This window comes from Ursus arctos, unplaced genomic scaffold (assembly GCF_023065955.2).
Source record: "Ursus arctos isolate Adak ecotype North America unplaced genomic scaffold, UrsArc2.0 scaffold_6, whole genome shotgun sequence".
Taxonomy (NCBI): domain Eukaryota; kingdom Metazoa; phylum Chordata; class Mammalia; order Carnivora; family Ursidae; genus Ursus; species Ursus arctos.
The window spans coordinates 21,135,899-21,159,063 of record NW_026623078.1 but is presented as its reverse complement, the minus strand read 5'-3'; the positions used below and the strand labels follow the sequence as shown (position 1 = coordinate 21,159,063).

General features: G+C 41.4%; 1 protein-coding gene across 1 annotated transcript in view; it reads left to right on the top strand.

Annotated features, from left to right (window-relative positions):
* GGH (gamma-glutamyl hydrolase) overlaps nucleotides 1-19,405 on the top strand; it is a 29,215-nt gene extending 9,810 nt beyond the window's left edge. The window contains exons 2-9 of the mRNA XM_026516424.4: nucleotides 1,072-1,186; nucleotides 5,552-5,602; nucleotides 8,557-8,641; nucleotides 11,283-11,421; nucleotides 13,906-14,012; nucleotides 14,094-14,184; nucleotides 17,161-17,298; nucleotides 19,009-19,405. Coding sequence (XP_026372209.2) covers nucleotides 1,072-1,186; nucleotides 5,552-5,602; nucleotides 8,557-8,641; nucleotides 11,283-11,421; nucleotides 13,906-14,012; nucleotides 14,094-14,184; nucleotides 17,161-17,298; nucleotides 19,009-19,130 — 848 coding nt within the window. The 3' untranslated portion in view covers nucleotides 19,131-19,405. The remainder of the gene's footprint in view (nucleotides 1-1,071; nucleotides 1,187-5,551; nucleotides 5,603-8,556; nucleotides 8,642-11,282; nucleotides 11,422-13,905; nucleotides 14,013-14,093; nucleotides 14,185-17,160; nucleotides 17,299-19,008) is intronic.
* The last annotated feature ends 3,760 nt before the right edge of the window (nucleotides 19,406-23,165 follow it).

The following is a 23,165-nucleotide window of genomic DNA, read 5'->3' as shown; positions in this document are numbered from 1 at the left end:
TATGGTTTACTTCCTCACCTCTCTGAAGCCCTGGCTGAAATGTCATGTTCTGCCTTCTCAGGGAGGACTTGCCTGACCATCATATTTAAGAGACTTTCTTCCCCTGGATAGATGGGAACAACCCCTCCCCCTTCTCCAACACACACCTTCTTATTCTACTTTACTTTTTTTCCTTAACATTTACCACCAGTCATCAGACTTTATATTTTAACTTTTTATCTTGTTAATTATTTGACCTCTCTTCTCTTCCTCCCACACACTAGGATTAAAGCCCACAAGGGAGGGATTTTTGTTTTGTTTCCTCATGCATCTCCAGCACCTAGTTCAGTGCCTGTTATATATTATGATTCCGTAACATATTGAATAAAGAAATGAATGAATGAATGAATGAATGTGATATGGTCAGATTTCTTAACATGTGGAGAACTGGTTGGAGTTGTTGAGGATTGTTTAAGAAAGGATATAGGGAGACCTTTTAAGAAGCTATTGTAATAGTCTGAAGGGGAGGAGGCAAGATGTTGATTGCTTACATTAATTTAGTGTTGCTGATGTTGGAGAGATGTGGACAGAAGGTGTTTCCACTCTTTTGCTTTATGGTCAAGGAAACAATGTGTCTTTGAGTGTGTGGGAGAGGAGAGGCCTCCTTCTAGACTTAAGGATGTGAGATTGATTCTAGGTTTGTGAAAGAGGCTGGTGCTATTGTAAACCTGCTTTGGGGCTTATTTAGTCTCCTTGATGAGGTGAGAGAGAGGAGGCTACTTAGAACTCAGATCAGCCTCCACTGCTCTCTTCCCAAAGTCTGTGGATGTACTTACAGAAGAAGCTTTGTATTTAATTCTGTGAATTAAACAAGTACAGTGGTGGTATTTTTACTGTGAGGTGTTTCAGTTTCTGAGTAAGAGAAAAAGGAAATTGTTTGAAATTAAAACAATCTTTCCTTCCTTCCTTCCTTCCTTCCTTCCTTCCTTCCTTCCTTCCTTCCTTCCTTCCTTCCTCCCTCCCTCCCTCCCTCCCTCCCTCCCTCCCTTCCTTCCTTCCTTCCTTCCTTCCTTCCTTCCTTCCGTAATTTAGGAGTATTAATGCAAAAGTGCCGTAATAAGGACATGAGAAGCCTGGGAAAATACTATATTGCTGCATCCTATGTAAAATATCTGGAGTCTGCAGGTGCAAGAGTTGTACCAGTAAGGTATGAGCCAACATTTTTTACACTGTATAAATAAAAACTTTTATCTCAAATAATTTTTTTATCTCGAAAATTAACGTTTCCTTTGCTATGATTGCATCATTTAAATGTGGTAACATTGCTCCTGACTTTTGCCAAATCTAATGCTTAGAGTCATTAAATTATTTAAAGTATGAAACTGTCTGTATTTACAGTGCTGTTAGAGGTCTGTCAGCCATGTTAGGTAAAGAATGAGATGGTGGTTTCCTACCCCAGAAAGGTGGTAGTCATCAGACATTTGGAAAACAATGGAGTAAAAGAATCAACAACTTAACCAGCTTTATTCCATAATATTAAAACAAGGGAACACTTATGGAATGAAAGAGATTTTTAGAAGATGACTTTTAAAATACCTTCACACTGTACTTTAAAGGTTTGTAAATGACTAATACGGCAGTGTCGATTCAATATAAATTACAAGAATTGCAAATCTTAAAGGAGCTACATTACTTTTTGTGATATAATGGCCCAGTAAGACTAAAATGACATGTCATATTTGGATTGGGAAAGAATTGAATTTTTTAACAAGCACAACCTTGTAAGTATTTATGATATCTTTTCACCCCAAATTAGCATATTTTAGAATCTTCCAGCTCTCTTATCTATTCCTTTATAAGTGATTTCACACACAAAACTGTTTGCTCTGGGCAACCTGTTTATGTAATTCCACGTTTAAAAGCTACAACAAAGAAAGGTTCTGTTCAAATAAGACAATAAGAATCAAAATGCAAACATTACAACTGAGAGACTTGTACCACAAAGTGGTTTTATGTTTAGCTTCATAAGGATCATCTTCTCGCGTGATCTTTGACATTTAACTATCTCTACCCCATTTGCTTTTGACATTCATCTTTCATTTTTTTTTCGTAGCAAATCTAATTTTTCAAATGAAACCTTATTTGGAACACCGGAGTTTTAGAGCTGAAGAAGCTTAGAGTCTTCAGAACAGTGTTTCAAAGTTTTGATCACGGGAGCTCTTTCTGCACGCGTTCTTTTAGGATATCAGTGCTGATAACCTGGATGGGAGGTGGGAGAGACACAGGCAGGTAGACCAGTTCAGAGACTGTTGAGGTGGGCTAGGTGTGAAGTGACCAGGGCTTGGCTTACTTGTAGGGTCGATGGATAAATGTTCTCTCAAAGTATCAGCAAGATGTGATGACTAATGGAATGAAAGGACATAGGGAGGAATAGTCAAGAATGACAAGTTTTGAAACTGGTTAAGTTTTGAAACTCGGGAGGTTTTGAAACTGGGAAAGTTTTGAAACTGAGCAAGTTTTGAAACCTGATGACTAGCAGCGGAATGCTGATATTTATGACAGAGTCACTGAAAACGTGACTGTCAGTATGGAGGTTAATTCCCAGTGAGGGTTCGCAGAGTTCATTTTCAGGTATATTGCTTGGAAGTAGAATCATTTACTCCTATAAAACCAATGTAATACATGGCCGCTCAATTCCCAGAGTAACCTCCAAAGGAGGACCTAACACAGAATGAGAATGAAGTGGCCACACTGATAATGTTGAGTTTATTTCTGAACTTCCATGGTTCAGAAGGGAAAAGGAGGAGGATGGGAGACCTAGGCAAGATTCGGGAATAGGTAAAGAAGTTTGTTTTTGGTCTCCTGCCTTCTCAGGTGCCTGGTACCCTGAAGTTATCATAAATCCCCACGGTGGGACTAGTGGAACCCATGGAGCATCGTCCTCCTGAGAGGTAGCATGTGACAGCCCATGGGCTGCTTTTGGTTTAAAAATGTGTTTTGTTCACACAGCGTTTTAAAACAGTTCTAAACATTTACAAATCAGAAGACTTCATAAAAGTCTGAATTTCTGGCCTTCTTTTTTTTCTTTTTTTTCTTTTTTTCCCCCAAGACAATCATCTGGGGTTGACTTTAAATCAAGCTAGTGTCCACCATTGGCAATAATGCCTAATACTCCTTTTCACGCTGCTGAAACTGTGTCATCTGCCATCATCACAGACTTAAGCTGTTTTAGTTAAAGAGAGAGTAAACTATTTCATGCCCTATTGAGAAGGTCTTTGGTTTCTAGAAAGTCTGACAACATGCAAGTAATATTTGTATTCAAAGAATGTGACCTGGCCTATCTTCCCTGTCTGGTCTCTGGGGCATTGGAGTTCATGACACTTCATCTCCAACCTGCCCTCAACAAGAAAGCCCCTTAAGAGTGATTAGCAGGGTCCAAAAGTCCAGTTATGGACAACATGGGAGTTATTTATTTATTTATTTATTATTATTTTTTAAGATTTTATTTATTTGTTTGACAGAGAGACACAGCCAGCGAGAGAGGGAACATAAGCAGGGGGAGTGGGAGAGGAAGAAGCAGGCTCCCAGCAGAGCAGGGAGCCCGATGCGGGGCTCAATCCCAGGACCCTGGGATCACTCCCTGAGCTGAAGGCAGACGCTTAATGACTGAGCCACCCAGGCAGCCCCATTTATTTATTTATTTATTTATTTATTTATTTATTTATTTAGAATTAATGAGATGACTGAAACCAGGTTGCATGGCTAGCTGGTAGAAGTCCCTGGAATGTAGCTGAGTGCTCTGAATCCATTCCAATGATGATTGTCTGTCCTGGTTTAAATATCCATGGGGAAGATTCTGGGTCCTGACTGTTTGGTTCCCTTTTTATTGATCCAGTCTGGGGAGATGAGACTGGCAGAATACTGGAAATATAGACTCACTTTTGACTCTCCCTGTCACTTCCCAAGTTAGGGCCACTTGTCCATTTATCCTCCACCTAAGATAACGGTAAGCACCATTGCAATATCATCCACTACTTTATAGCTCTCCGCTGGGAGAAGTATTATGAACTTCTTTTTTTAAATTAAATTAAATTCATTAATTAATTTTTGAAAGATTTTATTTATCTGAGAGAGAGAGAGTGAGCGAGAGAGAGCACAAGCTGGGGTGAGAGGCAGGGGGAGAGGGAGAAGCAGACTCCCCAGTGAGCAGGGAGCCCAGTGCAGGGCTTGATCCCAGAACTCTGGGATCATGACCTGAGCTGAAGGCGGATGTTTGACTGAGCCACCCAGGTGCCCCTCTTTTTTTTTTTTCTTTTAAGATTTATTTATTTGAGAGAAAGAGAACAAGCATGGGGAGGGGGAAAGAGAGAGGAGGGAATCTCTAGCAGACTCCCTGCTAAGTGTGAAGCCCGGCAGGAGGGGCTTGATCTTACAACCTTGAGATCATGACCTGAGCCGAAATCAAGTCAGATGCTCAACCAACTGAGCCACCCAGGCACCCATATGAACTTCTAAATAGACCTGGACTTGCAAAACTCATTTGGACTTAGAGAAGAACCTAGCACAACAAAGCGCAGCCAAGTTCTGGGCATCACATAAGTGTATCTAATAATGGGAGAGGTGTTCTAACTCCCCCTAAAACATTCCCTGGGGCAGAAATGGACTGTGGTTGACATTTGATCATAAACCTACTTCTTTTATGGCTGATTGAGAGGGCATCATGCCTTGTTATTCTGTTATAGAAACAAGACTGCTTAATATAGGAAAGTTCTTGCAAGAATTTCATAACCATAATGCTCTCTTCTCTCCTTGCATTTTCTTGAACTTCTGGACGAGCAAACCCATTTTACTGTGACTTAACTAAATTTTCACAGATTAGTCCCATGACTTTTTTCTGGAGAAGGGGATAAAATCATCAATAACATGGTGATGTTAGGAGCTCTTAAGTGGTATTCGATAAAAGGAGCTTCAGAGTACCTGGGCGACTTAGCTTCAGAATAATTGTCTACAGTGATGTGCATGTAGCCTATCCCTAGGTCGGAACCCTTCTGACTTTTGAGTACACAGTGGTCTCCAGATCTTTGCAGTTAGTGGCACGGGTGGGATGAAGCAGAGACTTGGCATTTATATGTATTGTTTTTGTCTGCCCAAACTGCCCGTAGTTGAGGTAGGCATATTAATAAATCTCTTTATTTCATCTTTGTATAAAGCTACAGAATATCCTTATGTGTTTTTGATAGTTCTCAGCTAGCAGAGAAATTACTGGTGCCCACATCTCATGGTCTTTAATGTTTTCCATATTAACACGTACTTCACAGTATTAAATTATATGAGACCACAGAAAAACATGTTTACTTGTCTGATTAGCAAAGCAAGGATAAAAGAATTACAGTATGTGATTTTCATGTAGTCTGAACAAATACCTCTATGAAGGGAGAGAGATATTGTCTGGTATTTAAGAATTATTTTTCATTTGTCTTTTTAAAATTAATGTGGGAACTTCACTTACAGCCTTACTTTTTTCCTTAGGTTTTAGAAATGGATGTTTTGTAACTGTTTTTATTGCTTTCAGGCCTGATCTTACAAACGAGGAATATGAAAAGCTTTTCCAGTCTATTAATGGGTAAGTTGGCAGCATTGGTTTGATACAGGGAGTGAGGTGGGTGTACCTGCTTTTGCAAAAACGTACTTAGAAACATACATGTTTCTGTGTAACTATCCTATAGTGGTATAATGTTAGTCTTCCGAGTTCTTTATAGGAATTGTTTTGTTGCGAGGTGAAAAAGTCCTGCAGAAGGAAGGCAGCTTAAGAAATAAATGTTGCATTGTAGATACATTTAGGTTTTTTTTTAACGTGTGACATAATCTTTGTTCTTTTAATGCTTGTCTTAAATGTTCTGAAGCCACTTTGAATGGCAGGGTATACTGCTTGCTTAGGGTACTTAGAAGTCCTAAGTCTGAGGATAATAATCAGTTATCTTTCAGAAGATAATTTGAATAGAATTTGGAAAAAAGTTTTCTGTCCTCTGGCTTCACCACAAAAGATTTGATCGGTTAGTTCAACAGAATAAAACTTTTAATCACATGAAAAATGTTTGACATTACTCATAATTAAAGGTTAGGTAATTATAGCAATTATAAACTTTTTTAACTATCAAGTTGGCAAAGATCAGAAAATTTGTTAATATTCTGTGGTGAGGGTGTGAAGTAACAAGTATTCTCATACTTTATGGGTATGTAAGTTATATAGTTTTTTGTGGGGTAGTTTTGCAATATCTGTTGAAATTGAAATGGAATTAAAAATGCACATACCTTTGACCCAGGAAGTCTGTCAGAAGGAATTTTATTTTATAGACATATTGCCCCTGTTATGTGCAAACTTAGGCTCAAACGTACATGTAGAATTGTCTGAAATACCCCCAGTTTAGAAGCCTCCCAGTAGTCTATCAGTCGGAAATTGGGTAAAAAAAATAGACTACACGCATATAATAGAGTATTATGCACAGATTTAAAAAAATGAGGATAACAGATGCTGGTTTGGATCACTGTTGTTATGTGAACAATGTAATATTGTTATATTAAAAAAACAAGGCACGTAATGGTATTTATAGTATACTCCCATTTGCTTTTTTTTTTTTTTTTTTTTAAGGTAGGGGTGAAGAGATTAGCACAGTATAATCGATCAGGTGATGAACACACAGATTTTAAAGATATTTATTTATTTATTTATTTATTTATTTATTTATTTATTTATTTATAAAAGAGAGAGAGAGAGAGAGAGAATGCATGCCAGCGGGGGAAGAACAGAGGGGGAGGGAGAAGGAGAAACAGACTCCGTGCTGAGCATGGAGCCTACATGGGGCTCGATCCCACAACCCTGAGATCATGACCTGAGCCCAGATATCATGACCTGAGCCCAAATCACGAGACCGACGCTCAACCAACTGAGCCGCCCAGTTGGTTTTGATTGGGAGTTGGGTGGAGGGAGTCTATTTTATGATAAAGCTTTTATAAAAAGAGTTTCTTTTTTTTCCATTTTTAAAAACTGTGTTTATTACCTTTTTTTTTTTTTTTTTTAAAGCTATGAGTAAAACATTTACAGTGCCCATTATTTGCACAGACAAGATTAGTAAGTCCAGGTCAGAATATATGGTAGAACCTCAAAAATACACAAAAAATATATGCCAGAAAATGAGCTATACTGTTAAGCAACTTTGTAATCACCTTTATTGAGTCCCTATTACACAGTGGACTCCATACTGCTTTGTGGGGGGACATAGAGATGAAAAGGCAATGTCTTGCTTTTAAAGCACTTTCTCAATCTGGGAAAGACAGTCAAATTTTACTTTATGAAAGGATTTTAGCATTAAACACACCAGATTTGATCAGACATAGCTTTTTAGACACTGAGTGAAGGGAAAGGGAGACCTGCTAATGAGTCTTCATTAAGCCACTTTAATTGTAGGGTTTTCTGCATGGTTCTACCTTATAGGTTTTATGTTTTCTACTAGACTATGAAAAATTCCTCATCCTTGTCTCTCCAAGCTAATACCAAGAAGCAGAATATATTTGTTGAACAAACAATAATCTCAAAAGTGAACTTTCAGGGAACCTGGGTGGCTCAGTTGGTTAAGCATCCAACTCTTGATTTTGGCTAAGTTCATGATCTCAGGGTCATGAGATTGAGCCCTGCATTGGGCTCTGTGCTGAGCGTGGAGCCTGCTTGGGATTCTCTCTCTCCCTCTCCCTCTGCCCCTCCACCCCCGCATTGCGTGTGTGCTCTCTTGCGCCCCCTCTCTCTCTTAAAAAGTAGTGAGCTTTCATATATCTCGAATTTGTATATAAGTATTTTCAAAATTTTAATACATTTAATCCAGCTTTTGTAATCTTTTTTGAATATCTTTAGTTATTTCAAGACTTGTTATAAATTTTAAAATTAAAGTTAATTTAAAAAGTTGATATGAAAACATAGTAAATATTTTTCTGTATTTCTCCTTTATGGGTAGAGTAAAATAAAATCAAACATGACATCGCCTCTTTTCTCCCAGACTTTTTCCAGAATTGTAATTTTTTTTCAATTTTTTAATAGTCTGCATATTTTAGAAGAAATTTCAGAGTGATAATAAAAAATTAAATTCTCCTGGATATTTAATTCTAGCCTACATATATTTTTATGACCAGTTTGTTCTTTTTGATTAAAAATAATTCTCTGAGATCCAAAACCGATTCATGATTATGGGCCTGCAATTGATTTTGGCATCACTGATCCCTTGATTCAAACCTAGCTGTACCTGGAATTTTATCTTGATTTCATTTCTAGCTTTGTGTACTCACCTCCCTTCCCCCACTTATTTATCCTTAACTTATCCACACTCGATCTCAAAAATAAACTTGTTTATTGAACAAGTTTTGGAAGAATATATGCTTCTAGAAGTATGTTAACTGTGGTAGTTTACGAATGTGTAAGAGTATAAATATTATATTTTTGCCACAGTTTTCTCACTTCCCTTAGTGATATTGTTGCTTATGTGTTAAGGAAGAAGCTGTCTTAAAATAAAGTGTGTTTCTTTGTTTCAGGATCCTTTTCCCTGGAGGAAGCGTTGATCTCAAGAAGTCAGGTTATGCTCTCACAGCCAAAAAATTCTACAACTTTGCCAAACAGGTAGATATCAGTTATTGCATATTATTCCATGTGGGTTTTTGTAATTTTCCATGAGGATAATTCTTTCTTAAGCATGTGGTAATACTTCCCTCACAATTACCCTAGCCTCACCCCCCCCCCCATTATCTTTTGAGCTTCCTGTTCTTAAGCAATCCCAGCAGTGCTCACCTGTTTCCTGTGACCTTCCAAGGGAACCAGAGCCCCGCACACTGGCCCTCTCTGTTCGTGCTCATTGATAGGAACCAGGTCCTCATGCTGGCTTAGTAAGCTGTTGTTTTTTTTTTTTTTTTATGTACCAGGCATTGTTCATATGTTATTAATTCTCATCTCCTCTTGAAAGCTGCTCGTCGTCGCAACTTATTCAATCCTATTTGCCCTTTCTTCACAGTTACCCTAGACTCCACATTCAGTCACCAGGCAGATCCTTGTTATTTCTCTCCTGAGCTATGATCTTGCTGGCCCCTGTACCTCCCCCTGCCCTTAAATATTTCCCTAAAGAACAGCTTTTAGCATATGAGATACTTGTTTAAAAACTTTTAATGGCTAGGCTGTTTAATCATCTGTAGCCTTTCATTGTCTTCAGATCAAGACACAGAGGGTGTGTCCACAGCCCCACTTTTCTAGCTTTTCCTTCGGCACATAATTGAAGCCAGTTTGGTATTTCTAGCATATATTCTGTGTCCTCCTACTTTTAAATTGGCTTAGTCTGTTTCTTTCCATTCCATCACTAATTCACAACTTGGTCCATCTTCTCAGGCTAAGGTGCTACTCCCCTTCTGTAGAGGTTTCTTTCCCAACTCCAACAGGAATGGCATCCCACTCTCTCTTAACTTTTAGAGTATTTTGTTGTAGAATAGTTCAAACATTTACTTAGCTCCCACGTGGTAATATGCCAGGCTCCATGACCTTCGGGAGCTTATATTTCAGAAGACAGAATATCTTGAGATTAGTTATTCGTGTCTCAGCAGAGTTCATGGTTCTAACAGCCTTTGAGGTATTCCTCATTTCATATAATATGGTACGATGTACTGAGTACATGCTCAGTGGATTTTTTTTTTGAAAAAGTGAACAAAGCGGAAATTTTATAATGTGGGTGATTTAAAATGCATTTGGAAAATATATATAAACATCATAAAATAGTCATGTTTCCTTTTGTATCCAGGGACTCATATAACCAGCTTGCTCAATTAAAAAAAAGGAGCCACCTGGGGCGCCTGGGTGGCGCAGTCGCAGTCGTAAAGCGTCTGCCTTCGGCTCAGGGCGTGATCCTGGCGTTCTGGGATCGAGCCCCACATCAGGCTCCTCCACTGGGAGCCTGCTTCTTCCTCTTCCACTCCCCCTGCTCTCTCACTGGTTGTCTCTCTCTGTCAAATAAATAAATAAAATCTTTAAAAAAAAAAAAAAAGGAGCCACCTAACGCCTAAGAGCCAAAAGTCTACCTTTTGAAATGTAATTAGCTACTTGAAGATTTCAAAGCAAAGGAAGAAAGCTCAGCAACCTTGAACTAATTTAGCTACAGCCCCTGGGTCCACAAAGCTCTCACTGAAGAAGCCTTGAGAAGTGAAGTCTGTTAGATCTCCTCAGGCCTACTCTGCGTCCTTTGCTCTGCTAGGCTCTGCGGAGAATCCACAGAGAGTAAAAGATGTGGTCCCAGCAGGCGAGGACTTCACATTTAGTCGAGCAATGAAATTTGGTACATATGGAAACTGAGCAGTGAAACCCGCCTTTGTGTCTATTAGAAGTAAATGCAGTGTGGCCTTTCAACTTAATGCATGCAATTCTAACTTCTAAAAAGAAAATTTCCCAGACCTGCATAGAAAGTGTTAAAAATCCTACCGTAGGATAGCAAGGATAGGAATTACCGTAATTCTGTATTTTTCTCAGAAAGGAACAGAAAGAGAAAACCCTAACCACTTCCTCATTTAAGATGAGTGACTTTTAGGTTATATTTTACAATTTATGCAGGAAAATCACTGCTTTTAGAAAAGTTGCAACACTCCGTTCTGTAACCATCAGTCCATACGGATTTAATCTTTACTTAACCCGAAAAGGCAGTCACTAGAAGACTTTTCTCCGTTCATGTTCGTTGTTGTGACTCCCTTTGAAGCAGCTCGGTACGTTTGTACTTCTTCAGTTGACAACTTTTACTCTATACACAGTTATTTTACTTTTGCTTAGCCTTTTCCTTACGGACTGTTCCTTTCCTTCCAGATCATGGGTTTCCCCTGATTTAAATTTGATTAGCTGAAGGTGCTATAATGCAGCCATTACTATAAATTCCGAGATGATGAGGGAAGGACTTCAGCGTGTGTGCAAAGCAGACAGCCATCCAAAGCAGCTAGATCCGTGGAAGATGTACCAGTGGACATCTCTCCAGCATGATCTTCGATGTTTGCAGTCCCTAACTGATCCTTGTATTGCTTGGTACTTGCCTGGCAGCTGTCGGTCTCTGACTGAAACTGAGTGATTATGTAGGAGCTTGATCTGAGGAAAGAGGAAGTGATAGCCTACTTATGGATCCTGGAAAATTCTTTAGAAACATGTGCATGACTCAGGCGCCTGTCTTGTAATGACAAATCAATGTATAATCTTTGTTTGGAAAAGTTTGAAGAAGCTTAGTTTTCTCTCTCACTCTGCCTAGAGTTTTGATGATGGAGACTATTTTCCTGTGTGGGGCACTTGCCTGGGATTCGAGGAGCTTTCATATCTGATTAGTGGAAAGTCCTTATTAACTCTCACACATACGGATGGAATTACAATGCCGCTGAACTTCACTAAAGGTGAGAATTCTCTTTTTGACCTTTTATTTTTTATTTATTTTTTATTTTTTATTTTTTTAAAGATTTTATTTATTTATTCAACAGAGATAGAGACAGCCAGCGAGAGAGGGAACACAAGCAGGGGGAGTGGGAGAGGAGAAGCAGGCTCATAGCAGAGGAGCCTGATGTGGGGCTCGATCCCAGAACGCCGGGATCACGCCCTGAGCCGAAGGCAGACGCTTAACCGCTGTGGCACCCAGGCGCCCCTCTTTTTGACCTTTTAAAAAATATTACCTGGGCAGGAGGAGTAAATAGCAAATATCCAAGTCAGAAACGCTCTCAGTGTTTACTAATTTGTAGATTATTCACACAGGCTGACGATGTGAACGATGTACTGAGCTGTGAAGATGGCTTAGGAGTTTTGAGTTTGTTAACTCATTGCCTGCAGTAATATCAGGACCATGCATGATTAAGACCTCTAAAATTAGACCTGGGTTTGAGTCCTAGCTTCATCCCTTTTCCTTGGGGAATGGTTTAACCTCCCTTGACTTTATTTATTTATTTATTTTTTTAAAGACTTTATTTATTTATCGACAGAGATAGAGACAGCCAGCGAGAGAGGGAACACAAGCAGGGGGAGTGGGAGAGGAAGAAGCAGGCTCATAGCGGAGGAACCTGATGTGGGGCTCGATCCCATAATGCCGGGATCACGCCCTGAGCCGAAGACAGACGCTTAACTGCTGTGCCACCCAGGCGCCCCTAACCTCCCTCGACTTTAATTTCCTGATTTTAAAGGGTTTTCCTCTTAGGGTTGTTTGTGAAGAGTAAATAAGGTAACTGCTTTCCAGCTACTGTGTGAAGTGCTTGGAATACAACTCGCATAATGGTAGCTATGAATTATGATAGCACAGCACTTTTCCCTTGGCTGTGTACTCTGTTTTAACCCTAGCTGTGGTGTACACAATTCGATTCTGGGACTAGCCACTTGGAGTTAGTGCAGACTCCATAGTTACAGCTAATCTCCCCAATTAGTCTGCCCTTATTTCAGATACGAGCCACGAGTCACATCCCCAGGCCACCCACGCTTCTGACCAACAGGCCACAATCTTGAGGATTCCCATGACCCTTCCTGAGGTTCAGTAATTCACCAGAATGACTCACAGGACTCAGGAAAGTGCTGTGTTTGCACTAACAATTTTATTGGAAGGGATACACATAGGTTGAGGTCCCGGAGGGAATGCAGAGCTTCCGTGTCCTCTCCCTGTTGAGTCAGAGCACATCACCCTACTGGCATGTCAATGTGTTCACCAGCTGGAACACTCCCATGAGCTTTATTGTCTAGAATTTTTTATCGGGGTTTCACTGCAAAGGCAGGATTGGTTAAATCATTGGCTGTGTGGCTGAGCACAATCTCCAGTCGCCTTTCCATCCCTGGAAACCAGGCTGCCTCAGAGTCCTAACCTACTCTACTCATGTGGTTGATGTTTCTGATGATCAACCTCATCCCGAAGCTATCTAGGGGCCCCCCATGAGTCACCTTGTTGGTATTACGAAGACACTCCAATTTTCAGGAATTGCTGAGAGTTTTAGAAGCTCCCTGTCAGGAACTCAGGACAAAGACCAGGAAAATTCCTTGTTATACCGCTCTGTGTAAATAGGTAACGATTCTCATAGGTTACCCGATCTCTGAGTCCTCAGAGTTGAGTGCTGTCAAATATTCCTGTTCTCATCGGGCTTTTTGGCTGGAAAGCGGTAGTTGTTATACACAGAACCCATACAGTGCTCTACACTTTTCAGAGCTCTTTCTTGCAAGAACTCTGTGGGAAGTACATGTATTAGGTCAGACTGTTTTGGATGTATGTGGTGAAAAACCAAGTTTATGTAAAAAAGGACTAGAATCCACTGAAGTAAGGTACTTGAGTGGATTTTTATTATCTGAGGTGCAGGGATTCTCATGGAAGCCATTAGCACGCTGAATGAGAGGCTTCATTTGGGGAAAGCTGCGTCAAGGTAAATTGCTCTTTTTGGTCTATTTACTGAGTAGAGATTTCTTGGCCTTTTTAATGTTCCTTCCTACATTGTTGGTATTTTTAAACCTTTTAAATTCCAGATACCTTTGAAAATAAGTTGAAAGTTCTGGATCATTTCCTGAGAAAACAAAAATATATTCATGTGGTAAATTGTACCTGTTTTCAAGAGAACTCAAGATAAATTTTTCTGCTTACTTGATGGCTGGCCTGATAATTATCATATCAGAAGGGTTTTAGTTACTCATGTTAAAATTCTAGAAGAAAAGTACTTAATTATGGAACATATTTGAATTTGTATGTTAAACTCATTTTGTGTTTGACTAGAGTATATATGTGGAAATGATATGTTTTGCTTATCATTTAGTCACCTGATTGTATCTTAATAATGGCGCTTTTTGGGCCATAGATCAGTGACTTCAGTGGATTTTATATTTTCTGTATTTAAATTATTTCTCTTGTGCTTAAATTATTTCAGGTGCATCACAGAGCAGAATGTTCCAGAATTTTCCTGCTGACTTGTTGAAGTCATTATCAACAGAACCTCTGACTGCAAATTTCCACAAGTGGAGCCTCTCCATGATGGTATCACATTGATTAACAGTGAAATTAATGCCTTTAGATTAACTACAGAAGTAATGAGTTTGTTTTATCTTTATACTCTAGAATTTTACGATGAATGAAGAGTTAAAGAAGTTTTTCAGTGTATTAACTACAAATACAGATGGCAAGACTGAGTTTATTTCAACCATGGAAGGTATATATCATGGCACATATACACTGTATTTCACTTATGTTTATATATATTGATTTTATACTTCTCTTATAAATGAAATCATGTTACTCTGGAGAGTGAAGATAGAAGCTAGGGCATTTTGGGGGACAGGAGATGTATTTTTGTCCGTGTTCCAAATCGGTTGTGATGTACCTGGGTCATCTGGTGGATGGAGTGGTGGAGAAGGAACGTAAAGAATAAAGGGAGAGTAGAGTAAGTGGAGAGAATGACTTCTGTTTCTAGCAGTGTTGAATTATGATAGGACATGACAGTTTCTCCTCCAAACAACAACAAAAAATATGACTCATGTTCAGAAAAACAGGTTCCTAAACACAAGTTTACCCCACTACCCAAAAGTAGAGCCTTCCTATGAAACCCCTAAGCCACAACGGCACAGAGCAGAGAGTATCCCTCCACTTGCCAAAAGTTCACGTTAAGCCACTTCGGTTTTATGAAAGACCTGCACGAGTCTCTGTTTCCACTAACTGAAAGAAAGCTGAAGAGGATTTTGCTTTTATGAAGAAAAGCCGTTACTGTACTAGTGTAAGTCTTTCCTAACAGTGAAGTGGCAGAATGTAGACTTCTGGAAAGTGGAGGGATGCCTGTACATCGATGAGGTGACAGGATACTCAGGCCAAACCCTCTGGGAGTTAAGTGAAGTGCTTTTCTTAAATTGAAGTGTAGTTGACATACAGTGTCATAGTAGTTGTAGGTGTACAACGTAGGGATGGGACAGTTCTCTGTATTACGCAGTGCTCACCACAGTAAGTGTACTTATTGATCACCATACAAAATTACTGTAGTGTTATCGACTATATTCCCTGTGCTGTACCTTTCATCCCTCCCTGTGACTTACTGATTTTATAACTGGAAGTTGTAACTTTTAATCCCCTTCCCTTATGTTGTCCAACCCCCAGCCCCTTTCCCTCTGACACCTACAGTTTGTTCTCTGTATTTATGCGTCTGTTTCTGTTTTTTGTTTGTATTGCTTTTGAGATTCTACATCTGAGTGAGATCACGTGGTATTTGTCTTTCTCTGTCTGGCTTATTTCACTTAGCATCATACCCTCTTGCTCTAGCCATGTTGTCTCAAATGGCAAGAGTTCATTCTTTTTTATGGCCGAGTAATATTCCATCATATGTTTATGCCACATCTTCTTTATCCATCCATCTATCGCTGGACCCTTAGGTTGCTTCCATGTCTTGGCTTTTGTAAATGATGCAATAAGCAGAGGGGTGCATATATCTTTTCAAATTAGTGTTTCTGTTTTCTTTGTGTAAATACCCAGTAGTGGAATTACTGGATTATATGGTATTATTTGATGTTATATTATTAAGTGGAGTATTTAAACCAGCATAATTATTGAACCAGGAGAACTTGAGAGGAAGCTCAGGAACCCCCTCCACTGAAGGTACCCCATGCATCAGGACCCTCAACAAAGCCTGCCTGCAGAGCTGCGGGAGTTGCCATCTTGAACCTTGACCCTACGGGAGTGGGGGTGGTGGTAACTAAGCCTTGAGCATTCATAGTGACACGCTGGTCACCTGTGGCCTGCATTAAAACTAACTGGGAAGTTCAATAAATCTCAAGTAAAAATTATGTTTAAAGTCATCACAGACTGAGAGTGTCCCAACGTTTATGGCAGAAGCTAATATAAATAATTCTCTCTGGAGAAAACTACATTTACCCCAGATTTTAAGGGATTTCCACATTAGGAGGCTTTAATGAAAATGAGCAATTCCTGGCCAAAAAGATCACTGCTGTGCAAGGAAGCAAAGTCCTACGAATGAGAACCTACAAACAGTAGACAGTCCTTGAGTAGGGGAGAGGCCAGGGTACTGAAGCGGAGTGAACTGGAATAAAGTGGTTGTAGTTCGCATTATTCAAAGGTTGGCCTTATCACTGGCTTGCTGGCCCAGGGAAGTCAGAGGTCCAAGGGTTTATAGACAATAGCTGGGGAATTCTGGGGAAGGTTGCTCAGCCCATTGGAAAGGGAGCCGATTATTTTCTCTTTAACTGTTTCCCTCCTCTCTGTTCTGCTTCCGCGAGAGTGTTGCCATTCACCAAATCATCCTAAGGTAGAAACTTAGATGTTGTCCTTGACTGCCTGCCCTCGTTCTCCACATCTAAAAAATGTGTGCCACCTTCTGCTCCCCAGATGCTTGCAAATGTTACCTCCCTTCCCTCCAGCTTCGCCCTCTTCTATTTCTGCATTAACTACCTTCCACCTGGACTCCTCGGTAGCCTCCTAACTGTCCACAAAGCCACTTTCCAGGGAGCCTCTGATGACCCCTCTGAAACACCAGTCATGAGGTTAGGAACCATTCCACAGACAGAGGGACAGAGTTAGGCCAAGACAAACTGGCTTACATAAAAGGACACCAAAAATGTGCGTCATCGTTCATTCTCCTATGAATACATCATTATGGGAGGGGATGAAAACGCAGGATGAGGTGGGGAGAAACAGACCCATCACGGAAGAAACTTGTGTCACTAATCACACAGGCACCTGACTATTGACTGGGGTGTATTCAGAGGCTCAACTATTTTACTGTCCTCTAATTACCTACTAAAGCAAATCAAATTACGGACTGTAAAATGTTGAAAATGAGTGAAATGTGTTGTGGATGTTAACTCTGTGAACTGAAATTCTTTATTTTGTCTCTGGGAGAATGAGCACAGTTTTACTCTGACATTGTGAGTTATAAAGTTATGGTTTACATAGGATATAAAACATGACTCCGTTTTATTTATTTGAGAGAGAGAGAGAGAGAGCACACGTGCAATGGGGGGAGGAGCAGAGGGAGAGGGACAAGCAGACCCAACATGGGGCTCGATCCCACAACCCTGAGAGCTCGACCCAAGCCAAAATCAAGGGTCGGATGCTTAACCGACTGAGCCACCCAGGTGCCCCTTAGACCATTCTTAATACTTACTCGTTTGTGTTCTTCATGCAGGGTACAAGTATCCAGTATATGGTGTCCAGTGGCATCCAGAGAAAGCACCTTATGAGTGGGGGAATTTAGAAGGCATTTCCCACGCACCTAATGCTGTGAAGGCTGCATTTTACTTAGCCGAGTTCTTTGTTGCTGAAGGTAATATGTGGGTATATAATTTTATTGTCTAGTGTAGTTTTGGAGGAAATTGCCCTCATCTGAAGTTTGTTTACTCTTTTGCTCTGTAGATGTTCCGTAAGTTTAACTTTAACATAAAGTTAAATCATGCAAAAGCCCTGAAATTGAGATACTAGGCATTCAAATAAAACCAGGACAATTATTTCAGTTAATGCTACTGGACACTCTAAAGTGCTCTGAATTCTTGAACAGCAGTGTAAAGATTGAGTTCTTTTTTCTTGTTCTTTCTTTCTTATTTTTTAAAAATTTGCTTCATTCCTCTTCTTTTAGGAATAATGTTTTAATTTTAACATTCTCTGAGAATTGGATGTTATTTTTCTAAGAAAATGATATAAATTGAATATATACTCATCAGTCTGTGATTGTAAGGCTGCCTATCTACAGCTGTTGGCACATTGGAGACAGTCAATAAGCTTTTCCTCCTCTTTCATGGGGAAAACGCAGAGACATCTTCATGCTGTTATGTTTGCGGGTAAAATGGAGAATTTGGTTGTAGATGCTTAAGTTTTTTTTTTTTTTTTAGGATTTATTCATTTGAGAGAGAGAGTGGGAGGGAGGAGTAGAGGCAGAGGGAGGAAGAGAGAGAGAATCTCAAGCAGACTCCCCCCTGAGCATGGAGCCCAACGCGGGGCTCGATCCCAGGACCCCGAGACCATGATCTGAGCCAAAAGCAAGAGTTGGCCGTTCAACCGACTGGGCCACCCAGGTGCCCCTAGATGCTTACATTTTCATTGAGTGATACAGGTGTGAGACAGAGCTACGAACACAACTGCAAGGACAGGGCATCACCTTGGCCAGGCGTGAACTTCAGCATGCTCTGTTTGCGCCCTCTCTCAAGCTTGCCCAGAGTTTTCTCGACCTTCCTGCTCACACTCCTTAGGAACATACTTCCTCCTGAGTTCACTCTGGTTACGTTCAGTTGAAGGGGTCGTTTCGTGACCAAAACCCGGAACTGAAAGCTAGGTTCTGCTGTGTGCAGTATTAATCGTCGTGTGTGCGGGAATAAATGAGAATGGCAGTACGTGGACTTTGTTGCAGGGTTAGCACGTGGCGGAGCTATTTCTTTTTATCTCTATTTCCCAATATCCTGCTTTCTAAAAAAATGCCTCAAAGCCTGTGTTTATTGCGACTTGAGGATCAAGTCGAGCCTTCCCTGCTTCACGCTCCCACTTTAGCCAACTTCTTTGTGTCTGCTTGTGTGTCACATTTCTGCCTTGCCTCTCGCTTCTCCGTCGGCCTCAGCTCTGCCAGTTTCTCCGTTCTCTTTACTCTGGGAGCATGTCCTTGAAGGTAGACTGTGAAAACACCCAATATACGATTCTGTGCGGTTACTAGACGAGGCTTCCTGAGTGCTAGGTCCTTGCCCTGGTTATATTTCCATCCCTGGGCCCTGCGGCAAGTCTGGCACGCAGTAGGCCCTAGTGTTTGGATCAGCGGGGAGCGAGCCCCACACCGGATCTGGGATCTGGTGCAGGGCAGGTGTAGACGCTCGTTCGGTAGGCGATAAATCAGGTGCTCCTCTATTTGGGGGAAATCTTATAAGGCATTTCTCCTTTTTTGGTGGTATTTTCCCCGCTTAATACGGCTGACGATAGGAAGAAATGTTATAAAGTAGCCTTTTGAAAATTTTATTTTACCTTTTTAAAAATTAACACTGTCTTTTTCTTGCAGCTCGGAAAAACGGTCATCATTTTGAATCTGATGTTGAAGAGAATGAAGCGCTGATTTATCAGTTCCGTCCAGTTTATACTGGAAATATTTCTGCATTTCAGCAAAGTTATATATTTGATTGAAAGCCTGGAATGTGTTAACAGAAATTTTGAATCATTCCACGATTAAACTGTTGCAATAACTTGCTACTCATGGCAATAATGGAAAGGCACAGAGATTCCTTTTCGATGATGTTATGGGGTTCTGATTCTTCATTCGGTGTATTTGATTATTTATATCACATTCGATAATTAATCAGTAAGACAAATAAATTGCGGTGTATTTCATGGAAAAGCTTTTATCTGAAGATCAGAACAAAACAAATGGATTGAAAATACAAATATTTTTTTCTCATTGATTGATTGTGGAAATAAATACCTCCCCCTACCCACCCACCCCATCCTTGCTGAAGACCCTTTCTAAATCCTACCTCTAGTTCACTGTGAGTCCTTCTTTGAGTCTTGGGAGTACTGGGGTGTGTGTGTGAGAGAGAGTATGTGAGTGTGAGGGCGTGTGAGGCCGGGTGAGTGTGTGTGCATGAGAGTGTGTGTATATACACACATATTTCCTTTTCTGCCTTTTCAGCTTCACAGTTAAACTGCACACCTGTTGAATGCAGAGCCTGGATCTTGAACTTTCTATCTCTCACAATGTCTAACACAGTAAGCCCTCAGTAAGTACTTGTGACCACTGGGGAGTCAACTTTCTTTCCATGGAAAATAATTTGAAAGCTGCCATACATTTATTTGCATACATTTTAATACATTTCTCGATCTGTGCCTCCCTCACTGTCCCATGTACCCTCACCAACTCTGAAGTTTAGGAATTCCTTGAGGACAATGAAGCAGAAGAGAGAAGAGTTTGAGCTGTTGTTGACAGACAGTGTTTATGCCTGTGTTCTCCTCAGTCCTTCAGCGCTGCTGCTGGAGAAGTAGAAACACGGGAAACAGAGTGACTGGGCAAAGTGTTGTAGGTGAGGAATGAGTTTATGTCCAGAAGGATGAGAACAATAACCTGAAGATACTGGAGCAAGCCATAAGCTTTGGGCAAAAATCCAAACAGAACACAGAAATTGAAAGGTATTAACACACTTAGCTCACAGGACTTCAAGAGAAGTGTGACAGATTTAGTTTCTATCCAGGAGCAAAAAAATTCTGCGAAGTCTTGTCCAGTGTGCCATTGCTAGCTAAGTTCAAGTCTGTCACCTCTAGAAAAAGCGATGTGATACACTGCCAGGGCTCTTCCCAGCCCATTTGTATTGAAATATAAATCTCCTTGTCTCGGAAGTTCCCTAATAACACTTAATCCTGACTTTATCATGACTCACGAGGCCGAAGCATCCATCCTGCCGTGAAGACCAGCTTCTAATTGCTCCCAAAGGTTCTCACTGTGCTTCATTGCTGATGACCGCAAATATGAGAAAATGTAAGCCATCATTTCTTTTTTACTTAAATTCAGTTTTCCATTTTTCCTACCATGTATATTTTTTAATTTTTTATGCTAGACTCCCTTTATTCCAAGAATGGAATCACTTTCAAAGTTGACAATACTCTGCTTTTCTTGTGGCGCCACCTGCCAGAAGCCTTGGCCAAGAGGCCCCAGAGGGCAAGTGAGAAGAGCAGTCCCATCCAGACGGCAAATGTCCCTTTCTTGTCTACCTTGACTTCAGGCTGACCCAGGGCGGCTTGCTGTTGCTATGTCAATGGAGACAAGAGAGGACGGATTAGAGGTGCCTGTCGATGTTACTGAACAACAGGGAAGCCGTAGGAGGAGACAGCCAGCTGCCCCTGGAGGGCTGTCTGGCCATCCTGAGCAACCCCTGGGAAGAGTGGAGTGACCACCTTGGGTGTCAGTGATTGGAGCATGAAGGCTAAAAGATGGGTGTTGCCACCCCACCACCTTTGCATTCTGTAAACCAGAGGTGACACTGTAGTTGGAAGTTGGGTGCATAAGGGCCAATACACAGGCCCACACATGCAGCTCCAGCCCAAGGGTCAGCAGTGGATCTCCAGTAACCCACATCCCTGAGCTTGTCCTGTGCCCATCAGGAGAGTCACTTTAAATCGGTATGTCAACACCATCCTGGCCACCCAATCTCATGCAATCCTGGAAAGAAATACTGTGCTTGTGAAGTGACATTGCTGGAACTGGAGTCTGGCCACCAGACCTGGGACAATCACACAGGCGTGATTCCAAAAGCCGCTTGGGGCATCTTGTTGGCCCATGAATGGAGTAGTGTTGGACAGGACCTTGAAGGGAAGAAATGGGAGAAAGGGCCCATGCAGGCCTGCCTAGGCTCAGAGCGCCCTAATGACATGGTTCTGCCATGCCTGGCTCATCATCACGGTGGAGGCACTTATGAAAGTCTGGGGTAGGGGCGCCTGGGTGGCACAGCAGTTGAGCGTCTGCCTTCGGCTCAGGGCGTGATCCCGGCGTTATGGGATTGAGCCCCACATCAGGCTCCTCCACTATGAGCCTGCTTCTTCCTCTCCCACTCCCCCTGCTTGTGTTCCCTCTCTCGCTGGCTGTCTCTATCTCTGTCGAATAAATAAATAAAATCTTAAAAAAAAAAAAAAAAGAGTCTGGGGTATGTGCTTCCTGTGACCAGGACCCACATAAGACCAGGTTCAGGTGTGAGGTCCCTAGTCCAGACAGCACTTGGCCCTAAGCAGTCAGTCCTAGGCACTAGAAAGTGCCTTGGACAGCTTTGAGGAAGTTGTTCCGCTTGCCTGTGTCTAAGGGTGATGCTCTCTAGCTCTCTAGGGGCCCAGTGACAACTGCTGCACAAAGAAACACTAAAGAAGCATTAGGATCTGAAGTATAGATGCTACACTCCATACCATACTCACAGAAGACCCCCCCCCCCCACACACACACGGTCCCAGGACCCTTGCACTGAGCCAGTTCACGGCTCCAGTCATCTAGCCCTGTTGTGAGAGCTGATGTTTCAGCTGGACCGTCTTTGCTGCTGCTTCTGGTTTAGGGCGGCGCTTTTCAAGCTTATGTGTCTGGGGATCACCTGAGATCTTGTTAAAATGCAGATTCTGATTCAGCAGGTCTGGGGTTGGGCCTGAGGATCTGCATTCCGACCAGCTCCCAGGTGATGCCGATGCCACCGGTCAGCAGGCCACACTGAGTATCAAGACTTCTCTGCGGGCAGGAGAGGAGCGGAGACTGAAGAAACAGTGTGAACAAGGGAACATGTGGATGGGCAGAAGAAAAAGGAAGAAAGAACAAAAGGAGGAAAGATTGGGTAAGTGTGGCTTTCTTTCTGTGCATAAGAGACAGCTATTGAGGATCCTTCTCCGGCCTTCAGCTGATGTCAGCGTCCAGGGGTTTTGGGGGAACGACTACCAAAGTCATTCCCTCCGGCGTTTCCCATCCTCTTACCCACGTGAAACATCTCAAATGGAATGGGAATGTTAGACTCCAAAGAGCAGGCCATCACTCATTTCTATTCAGCCAGATATTTTTGAGTGCTCACAAGTTTCTGTAACTCGAGGCCTGACAGACGTTCTCTGAAGGGATGTTGGCTGTCTTCCTTTCCACACGCAAATCCTTGTACCTTGTCAGGCTGAGTTCCTGAGGTTGGAAGGGTCCTGCGGCTTCTCAGAGCACAGGGGTAACTCCCACTGAGGTATTCGAGCCCAGTACGTGGCACATGGTGTCTCCCTCTCATTTCCCCTGCCTTCTCTGCAGTAACGAACAGCTCTCGGACCAGGCTGGGTCTCTCTGTCCTACCCGTCAGACTGACAGGGAGACACAGCACTTTTCTCATACGGGAAGAGCTAAAAGAGTCTTCGCTCCTTAGAAACAGAAGCTTTGTTATTTATCTTGTAATTTTATCCCACTTAACAAATTTCCTTCTAAAATGAATAAAGCTTTTATTCCATATAGCATTTCCATTCTAAGAGTAGTTTAAAATGAACAGGGGTATTTTGCAGTAATGAATCAGAAACACTAGATGTCAGAAGAGAGCCAACTAACCAACGGTTTAACCACTTGTGTTTATATTCAGCCCTTTAGAATATTTTAGGAGGTTGCCAGAAACCCAAAGAAGGTGTCATAGCACAGTTATTATATTTATTTAAATACTAACGGTTTATTGAATCATTATG